This window comes from Diadema antillarum, unplaced genomic scaffold (genome assembly GCF_040938485.1).
Source record: "Diadema antillarum isolate AM-2024a unplaced genomic scaffold, OU_Dant_1.0 seq00000177_RagTag, whole genome shotgun sequence".
Lineage (NCBI taxonomy): Eukaryota > Metazoa > Echinodermata > Echinoidea > Diadematoida > Diadematidae > Diadema > Diadema antillarum.
In genome coordinates, this window is record NW_027271244.1 from 1,081,466 (window position 1) to 1,094,508 (window position 13,043).

The 13,043-nt window shown below is 41.9% G+C and overlaps 1 protein-coding gene across 1 annotated transcript in view; it reads left to right on the plus strand.

Annotated features, from left to right (window-relative positions):
• The window catches only part of LOC139728402 (probable ATP-dependent RNA helicase DDX27), a 67,293-nt gene that overhangs the window by 7,273 nt on the left and 46,977 nt on the right, over window positions 1–13,043 (plus strand). Inside the window, exons 4-5 of the mRNA XM_071639341.1 lie at window positions 1,807–1,910; window positions 12,337–12,442. Of these exons, the coding sequence (XP_071495442.1) occupies window positions 1,807–1,910; window positions 12,337–12,442 (210 nt within the window). The remainder of the gene's footprint in view (window positions 1–1,806; window positions 1,911–12,336; window positions 12,443–13,043) is intronic.

The following is a 13,043-nucleotide window of genomic DNA, read 5'->3' on the forward strand; positions in this document are numbered from 1 at the left end:
AAAGATTAAAGTGATAGTTGCAATTGAAGGTATATTTCCCGTTTGTCTTTCAAAATAAGTAAAAGATAGTCACTAAAGTATGCACCTGATCGCACCATTAAGAGCTAAAAATTGAAAAAGCTCCCTACCGTGGGAGGCCACAGGGGGGAAAACCCCTCCCACACCCGGCCTCGCTCGCGCGTACATTTGCGCGCCGAGATGCCGAGTCATGAAAATCTCACTCATAAAATTTTTTTGAACTTGGCATCCCTGGGTGCTATAATATGCTGCATTTAGTTGTCAAAGCATTTCCGTATTTGTCAGTGATGAGGCCCCACTATCCTTCACAAAAATAAAGTAGTAAATTCAGGGCGAGACCTATATGCCAGCACAAGCAAATAATTGTCTTTCCAGCTTGGAGAATCACCTGCCTTAATACCAACACACATAATCATGTATGGGACTATGCAAAAAAAGAATAAGAAAAGCTATCATAGTCAATAAGTAATCATAATTGGTAAAGGCTCAAAAACAAAAGATAGTGTAAATCTATACGCAGTGCTAGCTATGTACGTTTGTTTTTTTCACAGCTCATATCTGAGAAGGCGTCACCTTGCACTATGTGTGGGTTGCCAAGTTTTGGCAGAATTTTGAGGGGCATTCCCCAGTGTAGTTTTTTTTCCCCAATTTCTCGTCCCTTATTCAAAAGTGCCAGAAGTGGGTGTGAAAATCAAAATCGGTAGGGAAAATTACCTAGGCGGATGTCCATGACAAGAAATGAACTAGATTTCCTTGGACCTTTTAAGTTCAGTGCTTTGCCATAGAATGAATTGTACAGAAAATCAGGACTGCCAGCTTCACCTTATGAAGAAGCAGCACGTCGTTGTATCCAAGTTATAATAAGGTTTCCCTGTATCCAAATTTGTTGTAGAATGTAGAACCACAAGTAGCTCTGCTTTGTCAAACTAAAATACCAATATATGCAGTGCCTTTGAGCCATCAGCAAACGAGTGATGTGAGAGGTATAATGTAAGTAAACTTTCTGCTCTCGTTCAATTGCTGGTGATATCAAGCACCAAAACAAACTGCATGCATTTCCGGTATGTGATATATTTAACTGTATAAGTAGATCATATAGGGAGATCATTGGGGACCATGAAAAGCGGAGAGAGAGGAGAGAGAAAGAGAGAGAGAGAGTCTGATCACTACATTAAACTCGCCTGAACACAGGCCTTGCTTTAGAACGTGCATATTTTTGGTTTTCTTAGGGTGGTAGTATATGCAATGTTACTTAATGAGCATCAATTCTTCCATATAACTGCTTACCTACAGCAAAATCCTTGTTTTCCTGTATGGTACACATGCAGGGGCCTGATGAGATGAAAGGCATTTGCAGGAATATTCTCATTTATATGATTACGAGCTTACACCGTAGATAATATGTATCATAGAATCTCACCCTTTTATTTGTAAAATCAGTTGCCATTTACAGGTTGTTTAATGTTAAAACAAAATTGTACAAGAATTTGTAAGGCAAAGCTGAGGAGGCCAGTGCAAGAATGGCTGGAGCACACCTCAGTTCAGCAAGACTACAAGTCGTATAGTTCAACACCAGCAGTTTATTTACAAAGCACTACTTTTGATGATATTATGATTATTTGACCAATATGTGAACTACGAATTACTTCACATAAATACATGTACAAGTAGATATCTTTTTTTAGTGGCAGCAATGTACAGTAAAATGTATCAGAGACAAGGCTTGGGCAAAAGGACTGATTTCTATCCCACTGTCACGTGTTCTCCCTTATCCAGGCTCGGGATTAGACGAGGACGATGTGGAGGAAAATAAGGCATTTTTCGAGGAAGTCTCCGACCAAGACAAGGCCGTGTCCTTCACTGAAATGAATCTCTCGCGTCCATTGCTGAGGGTAAGTTACCTTGCGTCCATTTTTAAAAGATTGACCTTTACCATACTTGCTTTGGCATTCATCATTAATTTTGTTTGTTTGTGTTAAATGTCAATAACTTTTGCTTTGTTTGTCCCCGCCGAACGAGTTCGAGCAGGGGACTATGAAACGGGCTCCGTACGTGTGTGTGTCCGTGTGTCCGTCCGTGTGTGCGTCCGTGTGTGATCAAAATGTTCAATTTGCTACTTCTCTGTCATTTATGAGCCAATTTTGATTCTGTTTGCTTTATATGATAGCACTACATGGGAGCTTTGAAACTTCTACACAGAATTTCAGTCATGACCTTTGACCTTGACCTTTGACCTATATTGTACATTTTGCTACAAAATGCTACTCCTTCGCCATTTCTAACCCGATTTCGATTCCGTTTGCTTTATGTGATGGCACTAGGTGAGGGCTTCAAAACTTCTACACAGAATTTTGACCTTTGACTTCTTTGACCTTTGACCTTGATTTTTTGACCTATATTGTACATTTTGCTACAAAATGCTACTCCTTCGCCATTTCTAACCTGATTTCGATTCCGTTTGCTTTATGTGATGGCACTAGGTGAGGGCTTCAACACTTCTACACAGAATTTTGACCTTTGACTTCTTTGACCTTTGACCTTGATTTTTTACCGATATTGTACATTTTGCTACTAAATGCTACTTCCGGCGGGGACATATTTTACGCACCGCGTAATTTCTACTTTTCCTTGTTTGTACTGAAATTAGACCAGAAAAATTGAATGCCTTTTCAGCTCAGCTGAGCCAAAGGCTCAAGTGAGCTATTATGATCATTCTTCGTCCGTCGTCCATTGTGCGTCTTGCGTCGTCTTCATGCGTCATGCGTAAACTTTTTACATTTTTCATCTTCTTCTTGAAAACCCCATGACTGATTTTCACCAAACTGGGCAGCTAGCATTCCTAGAGGGTTAAGATCTCAATTTGTTAAAATGGGCACTATGCCCCACCCAGGAGGCCCCCAGGGGGCCTTAACCCCCCCCCCCCCCAAAAAAAAAGGGAAAAAAATAAGGAATCTCTAAAAATCTTTTCTAGAATCAGAAGTGATAGAGCTAATGTTAATACTATGAGTTAGTACATTAATGACTGTAGTTTCAAGTTTGTTCATAGCAGATCCAGGGGTGCCTCCCTTATGGGCAGGGGGGAGGGGTGGGGAGGTCCAAGTTGGGACCTAAAGTGTACATTTTCGTCTTCTTCTTGAAAACCTCATGATGGATATTCGCCAAACTTGGCAGGAGCTGTAGCATCCCTGGGGGTTACGATCTCAATTTGTTAAAATGGGCACCATGCTCCACCCAGGGAGGCCCCAGGGGGCCTCAATCCCCCCAATTTGAGGAATCTTAAAGAAAGTGCTCTTTTCTAGAACCAGAAATGATAGCATGATACTATGAGGAGGGGGGGGGGGGAGCTTCTGAATTTTGTCCCTAATATGTACATTTTCATCTTCTACTTGAGAATTCCTGGTCAAATTTTGGTAGAGCTGTGTGTGATTTAGATTAGTGACTGCGTGAAAGGTGAACCTGCGATACTCGGGTGAGCGCTAGACCCGCGGGTCTCTTTGTTTTATGCAAATTGCAATCAATGGAAAATTGGGAGGCAATGAAATGTTCAGCTCTTTCAGTTGTATTCATATCCACTGTTCAAGAACTGTTGTACAAAAATTACCAAATACTGGTGTCACAAATGTACACACTAGTAGTTATGTACACGTACATGAATGATGTACTGTATGCCTGGCTGTTTTAATGTGTATGTACACAGGTGGACCAGATTAATGGAGAACATTCTATGTGGTATAGATGTAGTACATACAGGCTGACCAGATCAGTGGAGAATTTTCTAGGTGGTATACAATGTAACTACACAGTACATGCATGTAAGAGGAAATACATAATAACTCACTCAATCTAGAATGATTTCACCCTTTCCAGAATTTTCTGGGAAGTGCTTACATATTTGGCTGAGTGAGGCACTGTCCCTGTAGCCCAATGTGATTGGTAGTTATTCTTGGTAATGATGTTTTGTACATACTGTAGTTAGGCAGTGAGTCATCCAGGTTTCCTGGAACTTGGACTGGCTAGTAGGTTGGAGAGAGTTATAGAATGTGCTAGAAGGGGGTGAATGGATAGTATATAAGCCAGAGGAATTCTGCAGTAGGCAGAGTACCCAACACCTCTGCTCTGAGAGTTACGTCACTTCTGGCTCTGAAGCGACTTGTTATAGTCAGTCCTGTGTTACCTGCTGACCTGTTATGTTTGTGGAGATAAGGCTTGGGAGACATTTTTGCCTGCAGAGAATTAATGTGCCTTCATTGGACTCCATATTTTAATGTCAATGGACATTGCTACGGCAAAGCTGTGACGGGCTGGATTCATAGCTGGACAATATAAAGTGAATCATCATTCAACGCATCAACTGGACGTGGTCGTCACAACGTTTGGACTCTGCACGTTTCGCCGTGGACGTATATCGTGGATTTTACCCCGGATCTATACCGTGGATTATCGTAACCTGCGCCTCTGGAGTTACGTCGGAGGAATCATTCATCGGTGCGTCAAGGATCATTCGTCTGTGCATCGAACATCGTATTTGGACACTTTCAAAGGATTATTTAATACGTGTAAGTGATTCCACTACCGATTTATAACCGCTTCTATTGATCATTGTTGTATTGATGTGACGCCGATTACCAGTCTGTACCCACAATATCACTGTTAATAAACCGCCTGAACATCAGTTGATTGTTTCTTTTGTGCGATCATTCTCAGAGTGATTTTGGTCGTAACAAAATTGGGGGCTTGTGTCCGAGAAGTGAATTTAAGCCAAAACTTAGAATTTGGAACGTTCCGGAATCCAGAATATTGGTACAGACAAAATATCAGTTGAGTTGATTGTTCAATTGTATATTGTGTGTAATACAGTGTGACAATGTCAATCAGTACAATGGATGTTCAGGCATTTGTTCAGAGGACAGATTTGTCCCTCAAAGACTTGCAAAGGTTACGCAAATGTGATTTGACTGCTATTGCACAGCATTTGAATGTAGATGTTCCACAAGGTGTAAGAAAGGCAGAGATTCTTGACTTTAGTAGCTGGTCACATGGAGCTCAAAGAAGAAATTGACACTCAAGATCGAGCTCAAATTTCAGATCAAACGAGGCTTGAGCTTGCTAAATTGGAAATGAAGGAGAGAGAAAGAGCAAGGGAATTGGAAATGGAGAAAGAGAAGATGAGATTAGAAATTGAAAGAGAAATTGAAATGAAGAAACTTGAGCAACAATTGAAATTGCGTGAGATGGAATTGGCTCATGCACAGACTGTAAGAACTCAGGAAAGGGCTCCCTCTGAATTTGATTTGGCCAAGAACATTCGATTGGTGCCAAAGTTTGAAGAAAACAGAGTTGATGCATATTTTGTGTCATTTGAGAAGGTGGCTAACAGTTTGAACTGGCCACAGGAATTTTGGCTCTTGCTCCTTCAAAGTGTGTTTGTCGGCAAAGCAGCCGATGTGTACTCATCTCTCTCTGAAGAGCAATCACGTGACTATGCTACAGTCAAGAAAGCAGTGTTGAATGCTTATGAATTGGTGCCAGAGGCGTACAGACACAAGTTCAGAAATTCGTACCGCAAACCAGGCCAGACACATGTTGAGTTTGCTCGTGAAAAAGAAATGATGTTTGATAGGTGGTACAGATCCCTGAAAGTGGATCAGGACTTTGATAACCTACGTGAGGTTGTTCTCTTGGAAGAATTCAAAAAGAGTGTTGCTTTCAGTGTGAGGTCGCATTTGGATGATCACAAAGTGACAAGTTTGCATAAAGCAGCCTTGATGGCTGATGAGTATGAGCTGACCCACAGAAATGACAACAGACCACCTTTTAGGAATTTCTCTGGAAATAAGAGAGACAAAAATCAGTCGAGCAATCCAAAGAATGCTGGTCCTGAAAAAGGCACGAGTTCTGACACTTCATCGGCACCAAAGCCTCAATCTGACAAAGGGTCCAGTACAAGTGCAAATGTCATCAAATGTTTTCACTGTAACAAGACAGGGCATGTAAAGTCACAGTGTTGGAAGTTGCAAAACAAAACAAAGAAGGACATGGGATTTGTCATGTCAAAAAGTGTCCTACCCGAAAACAGTGTCCCGTTCAGTGAAACACAGGCCATTGAAAGTCAGTCTCCCAAATTCAAAGATAGGCTGAAGCAGGTGGATGAGAGCTATCGTAGCTTTTTGTTTGATGGTGAGGTGACCCCATGTACCTCTGGTGAGGCAGGTAAGCCAGTGGTCATCCTGCGGGATACGGGGGCCTCTCAGTCGTTGATGGTGGATGGTGGTATGACTTTTCCACCAGATAGTGCAGTGAATGCAAAAGTCTTGATTCAGACTGTTGATGGCAGTTATATGTCAGTGCCACTGTATAGAGTGGATTTGAAATGTGACCTAGTTTCTGGTCCTGTTACTGTTGGAGTTGTTCCTGAGTTGCCCATGGCAGGCATTGACTTTTTGTTGGGGAATGACTTGGCTGGGGACAAGGTGGTTGCGTCTCCAGTTGTTTCGGATAAACCAGTGGTGGTTGCTGAAACTGAGCAGTTGCAGGAGGAGTTTCCTGGGATTTTCCCAGATTGTGTTGTGACTAGGTCTCAGGCTCGTAGAGCTGTTCAAGATGATGCGGATTCTGTTGATGTGGAGGAGAATTCCGGTGTTTGGTTGGCAGAAACCTTTTTCAAGGATTTGAATGATGGGGTTGCTGTATTAGGCTCCGAGGCTAACAGTGATGGGCTGTTTAGCAAGTCTTCCTTGGTTGAAGCACAGCAGGCAGACTCTGAGTTGAAAGGCTTGTCTCAGACGGCGTGTTCTGAGGCTGAGGCTGAAAAGGTCCCTGAGTGCTATTATGTCAAAGATGGCATTTTGATGAGGAAGTGGAGACCTCCCCATAGGCCAGCTGATGAGGATTGGACGGTGGTCCGTCAAGTTGTTGTCCCTCCTAGTTACCGCGGTGAGATCTTGAGGATTGCTCACGAGTTACCTGTTGGCGGCCATTTAGGCGTCAGAAAGACAAAGGATCGGATCATGAGGCATTTCTATTGGCCAGGGTTGAATGTGGATGTGGCTGAGTTTTGTAAGACTTGTCACACATGTCAGGTGGCTGTTAAACCACAGCATTCAGTGAAACCGGCGCCATTGATTCCGATACCTGCGTTTGAAGAACCATTCAGTCGGGTTCTAGTTGACTGTGTTGGACCTTTGCCTAGGACTAGGTCAGGTCATAAGTACCTCTTGACAATCATGGATATGTCCACACGGTTTCCAGAGGCTATCCCATTGCAAAATATCACTGCTAAGACTGTGGTAGATGCTCTAGTGCAGTTTTTCACTAGGTATGGGTTGCCCAAGGAAGTGCAGTCTGACCAAGGGTCAAATTTCATGTCAGGCATATTTCAAGAGGTGATGTATCGTTTGGGTGTGAAGCAGCTGAAGTCGTCAGCTTATCATCCCCAGTCCCAAGGTGCGTTGGAGCGCTACCACGAGACCCTAAAGACAATGATTAGGGCGTTCTGTGAGGAGTATCCCGAGGATTGGGATAAGGGCATCCCTTTCCTACTGTTTGCAACGAGGGACTCCCCAAACGAGTCGACGGGTTTCAGCCCATTTGAGTTGGTGTACGGTCATGAAGTCAGGGGCCCACTGAAGCTCATCAAAGAGAAATTCATGACGGAGGATGATGAGGTCCACCTACTTGACTACGTGTCAAAGTTTCGTGAAAGGCTTTCAAAGGCTTGTGAGGTAGCTAGGGAACACTTGAAAGTGTCACAAGACTCTATGAAGAGAAAGGCAGACAAAAATGCCAAAGCCCGAACTTTCAACCCAGGTGACAAAGTTCTTGTACTGCTGCCCATACAAGGTGAACCACTGAAAGCCAAGTTCAGTGGCCCATACTGTGTCAAAAAGAAACTCAATGATGTGAACTATGTGATCAGTACGCCAGACAGACGCAAAGATCAGCGGGTGTGTCATGTAAACATGCTGAAAGAGTACTATGAGAGAAAGGCTAGTCAGCCGGTAGGCGTAGCTCAGGTGGTAGTAGAAGAAGTAGATGAAGAGGGAGAAGCTCAAGATGAGAATGGAAGTGAGCCCTCTAGTGCCAGGTTGTCTAACTCAGAGATGTTAGGGAAAGTAGATGAGGCACTGAACTACCTACCTGAAAATCAGAGGAAAGATGTGACTAGTCTGTTACATGAGTACAAAGAACTGTGTAAAGACAAACCAGGCTGCACCCCTCTGGCTGTACATGATGTTGATGTAGGAGATGCTGACCCTATCAAGCAAAACCCTTACAGACTAAACCCGAGCAAACTGCAAAAAGTAAGGGAAGAGGTTCAATACATGCTAGACAATGACATAATAGAACCTAGTAAAAGCAGTTGGAGCTCCCCAATCGTCATGGTGCCCAAACCGGATGGGTCTCAAAGATTCTGTATAGATTACCGAAAGGTGAATGCCGTGACGAAAACAGATTCTTTCCCCATTCCCAGACTTGAAGACTGCATTGACAGGGTCGGCAATTCTGCATATGTCAGTAAAATAGACCTTCTAAAGGGATACTGGCAAGTGCCCTTGTCCGACAAAGCCAGAGAGATTTCTGCCTTTGCTACACCAGATGGCTTGTTCCAATGCAAAGTAATGCCATTCGGCATGAAAAATGCTCCGGCCACCTTCCAACGGCTGACAAACCAAATCATTGCCGGACTTGACAACTGTGTAGTGTACATTGATGACATCCTAGTGTATAGTGACACGTGGGAGGAGCACATTACACACTTGCGGCAACTTTTTGATGGACTCAAGGAGGCCGGATTGGTGATTAATCTGGCAAAGAGTGAATTTGCAAAGGCCAAAGTGGTGTATCTCGGGCATGTAGTCGGTCAGGGACAAGTATTGCCAAGAGAAGCCAAGGTAGAGGCTATACTAGGCTTTCCCATCCCCCAATCCAAGAAGGAGTTGCTCAGATTTCTGGGCATGGCTGGTTTCTACAGGAAATTTGTACCGAATTTCAGCACTGTAGTCACCCCCCTAACAAACCTGCTGAAGGGCAAGGCAAAGTACACCTGGACTGATGAGTGTCAAAGAGCCTTCGAGAAACTAAAGGCAGTCCTTGCTAATGAGCCTGTTTTGGCAGCTCCTGACTTCGCAAAGCCATTCAAGGTGGCAATAGATGCTAGCGATGTAGGAGTGGGAGCGGTTTTGCTCCAAGAAGATGAAGAAGGCACTGAACGACCAGTTAGCTACTTCTCCAAAAAATTGAACACATACCAGAAGAAGTACTCCACAATTGAGAAGGAGGCTCTCAGTCTCATCCTTGCCCTCCAGCAATACGAAGTGTACTTGACAAATAGCAAAGGGGAGATCACGGTCTATACTGACCACAACCCCTTGGTCTTTTTAGACCGGTTCAAAATGAAGAACAACAGGTTGTTCAGATGGAGCATGATGACGCAGCCATATGCACTCAAAATCAAACATGTGGCAGGCAAAACCAATGTAATTGCCGACGCTCTGTCAAGAGTGTAACATGAAGAGAGTATCAAAGGTGAAAAGTTTTCACCGCATATTATTTCCAGTGTATGTGTTTAGCATATTCATTAATGTGTGCAAAACAGTTTGATATGATTATATAAGCTCCGAGAATCCAAGCAATATCATTGTAAATAGTATCCATGAAAAGAGAACATGGAATTAATACAGCTATCCAAAAGGCATGTGATAGTATGTGATTATTGTTGCTTGACTTGGACTTTACCTCACATTCGTTGCAAATAATAATGAGAAATTGTGAAGGTAAAAGAAACCCTTGCTACAGCAAGGCTTTCTTTTTCCCATGGGGGATGGTGTCACAAATGTACACACTAGTAGTTATGTACACGTACATGAATGATGTACTGTATGCCTGGCTGTTTTAATGTGTATGTACACAGGTGGACCAGATTAATGGAGAACATTCTATGTGGTATAGATATAGTACATACAGGCTGACCAGATCAGTGGAGAATTTTCTAGGTGGTATACAATGTAACTACACAGTACATGCATGTAAGAGGAAATACATTATAACTCACTCAATCTAGAATGATTTCACCCTTTCCAGAATTTTCTGGGAAGTGCTTACATATTTGGCTGAGTGAGGCACTGTCCCTGTAGCCCAATGTGATTGGTAGTTATTCTTGGTAATGATGTTTTGTACATACTGTAGTTAGGCAGTGAGTCATCCAGGTTTCCTGGAACTTGGACTGGCTAGTAGGTTGGAGAGAGTTATAGAATGTGCTAGAAGGGGGTGAATGGATAGTATATAAGCCAGAGGAATTCTGCAGTAGGCAGAGTACCCAACACCTCTGCTCTGAGAGTTACGTCACTTCTGGCTCTGAAGCGACTTGTTATAGTCAGTCCTGTGTTACCTGCTGACCTGTTATGTTTGTGGAGATAAGGCTTGGGAGACATTTTTGCCTGCAGAGAATTAATGTGCCTTCATTGGACTCCATATTTTAATGTCAATGGACATTGCTACGGCAAAGCTGTGACGGGCTGGATTCATAGCTGGACAATATAAAGTGAATCATCATTCAACGCATCAACTGGACGTGGTCGTCACAACGTTTGGACTCTGCACGTTTCGCCGTGGACGTATATCGTGGATTTTACCCCGGATCTATACCGTGGATTATCGTAACCTGCGCCTCTGGAGTTACGTCGGAGGAATCATTCATCGGTGCGTCAAGGATCATTCGTCTGTGCATCGAACATCGTATTTGGACACTTTCAAAGGATTATTTAATACGTGTAAGTGATTCCACTACCGATTTATAACCGCTTCTATTGATCATTGTTGTATTGATGAGACGCCGATTACCAGTCTGTACCCACAATATCACTGTTAATAAACCGCCTGAACATCAGTTGATTGTTTCTTTTGTGCGATCATTCTCAGAGTGATTTTGGTCGTAACACTGGAAATTTCATACCTTCCTTTACTTTTGATCCAATTGTGATCAAATTTTCACTGAATTGTGCTTGTCATATTTTACTTGTTCAATTCAGACTCACTGTTCATTGGTCTTGAATTCCCCTTTAATCAATGGATAAGATTTTGTAAGTCAGCACAGGGGAGCAAGATTGATTGACACACTGTGAAAAGGAAGATATATTCATGGCGTGAAATTTTCCCGAATTGGACCCAACAGCATTTTTCACGGCATGAAATTTTTGCGAATTGCCACTGCCATTCAATGCAAATATTGTATAAGCTGTTATTTTCGCGTGCAGATATTTTTGCGAATGAGGAGGTCACAGACATTTTTGAGAGATGTTGTTTTCGTGAGCTGACACAGAGGCCTACATAAGCGCACTGCTACTTTAGCATATGGTGACGTTTTCGCGTGTTGTGAAATTCGCGGTCCAACTGAGATTCGTGAAATTCACGAAAATAAAAGCTTATACATTGGTGCAGACAAGAACTTTTGCATGCATTTTAATTTTGTGAATCTTGGCTCAAGTAGCATTAATGTGCCCCGAAACATTCCTTGTTCTACAGTACTTCTTGCCAATTACTGAATGCTTTAAAGCTTCTTGTCTCCGCAAAAAAAAAAAAAAAATGGGGCTTGTTTCTTTGTAATTATTGAAGTATGCTAGGTTTTGTCTTGTACATGTATGTGGGATACATCTGTGAGGAAAATAGATTGTCATTTGCCAATTAAGTTGTAGACGAGAAAGATTTTGCCATTTGCCAATTAAGTTGTAGAAGAGAAAGATTAGATGGTACACAAGTGAGTGCATCCATATAAGAGATGGTGCAGCTGATGACGGGCACATCAGCTTTAAAGGAAGGAATTACTCTTGAAATTCAAATTTCTCTGCAGAATATGCGTGAATTTGAGTAAAAGCTGATTTGAAGCTTCATCTCAGAATTAGGAGTGTTTTTTTTTTCAAGAGTAATCCCAACAGATGGAATAACCTCCTTGTTTTTGTTGGGGATCTGTCAAAAATGCTAACTACATTCATTCATGATCCAATGTGTGTCATCTTTAGTAAACACTTTTTTTCCCAATTAAGTGTTTAATCTGGAGTATAGTAAACCATACATTAAAAGAGTTATTGAATACTCATAGTCAGAGGATGTAATGTTGATACAATTTTGAGATGTTGTGATCCTCTACTATCTCCATTTTTCACTCTGAGAAATCAACATGACCTGTGCTATATGGAGAAGTTTTGTGCTGTACCTGCTTGTAGTATTCACATAAATGTGGTTTATTATATGAATCATGCAATAATCATACTAAGGCCTCCTATTCACATAGGTTTTGTCCCTTCTTTTTTTTTGGTTTGACAGGCAGTTAGTGCTCTGAACTATGTGACGCCGACACCTATCCAGTCAGCTACAATACCAGTTGCTCTCCTAGGAAAGGATGTGTGTGCATGTGCAGCCACAGGAACAGGTAATATAAAGTTTATAACGTAACGTGGGATTTTTACATTGTGTGTGTGTGTTTTTTATCCATGTCCAAGTTTTGTTACATCTTACTATTAAGATTTCTCACCATCTATCATGGTATGTATGATGGGCCATGGGAGAAAGGGAGTCATTCATTATTATTTTTTTTTAAATCTTTGATTCAGTTTTATTTTCCAAATTTATGTGTATATTAAAAAAATGCAGTTCTTGACACAATCAAGGTAGTTGGTGCTTCCTGTTTCTCAATTGATACCTACATCTCTGAATAAGAAATAAAAACCTCTCCTCATTCTCCACATCATAGTATTCAACTTAAAACAAACTCAATGTCTATAAAATCATTTCCCATACAACTATAAGTATTAGAGCGCTCACCATTTAAAATGTCCTTCCACTTTCTCTCGAACTTACTCATTTGTCTGTTCAGGATTGCAATTAACTTCTCTACTTTCTCAACCAAGAGACAGAGTTGACAACATATATATTCATGTAAGAATTCACAACATATATATTCATGTAAGTGTTCACAATCATGGCTATCAGCGAGATCATGCATGCATGAAATCTGCTATTGCAGAGGTGTA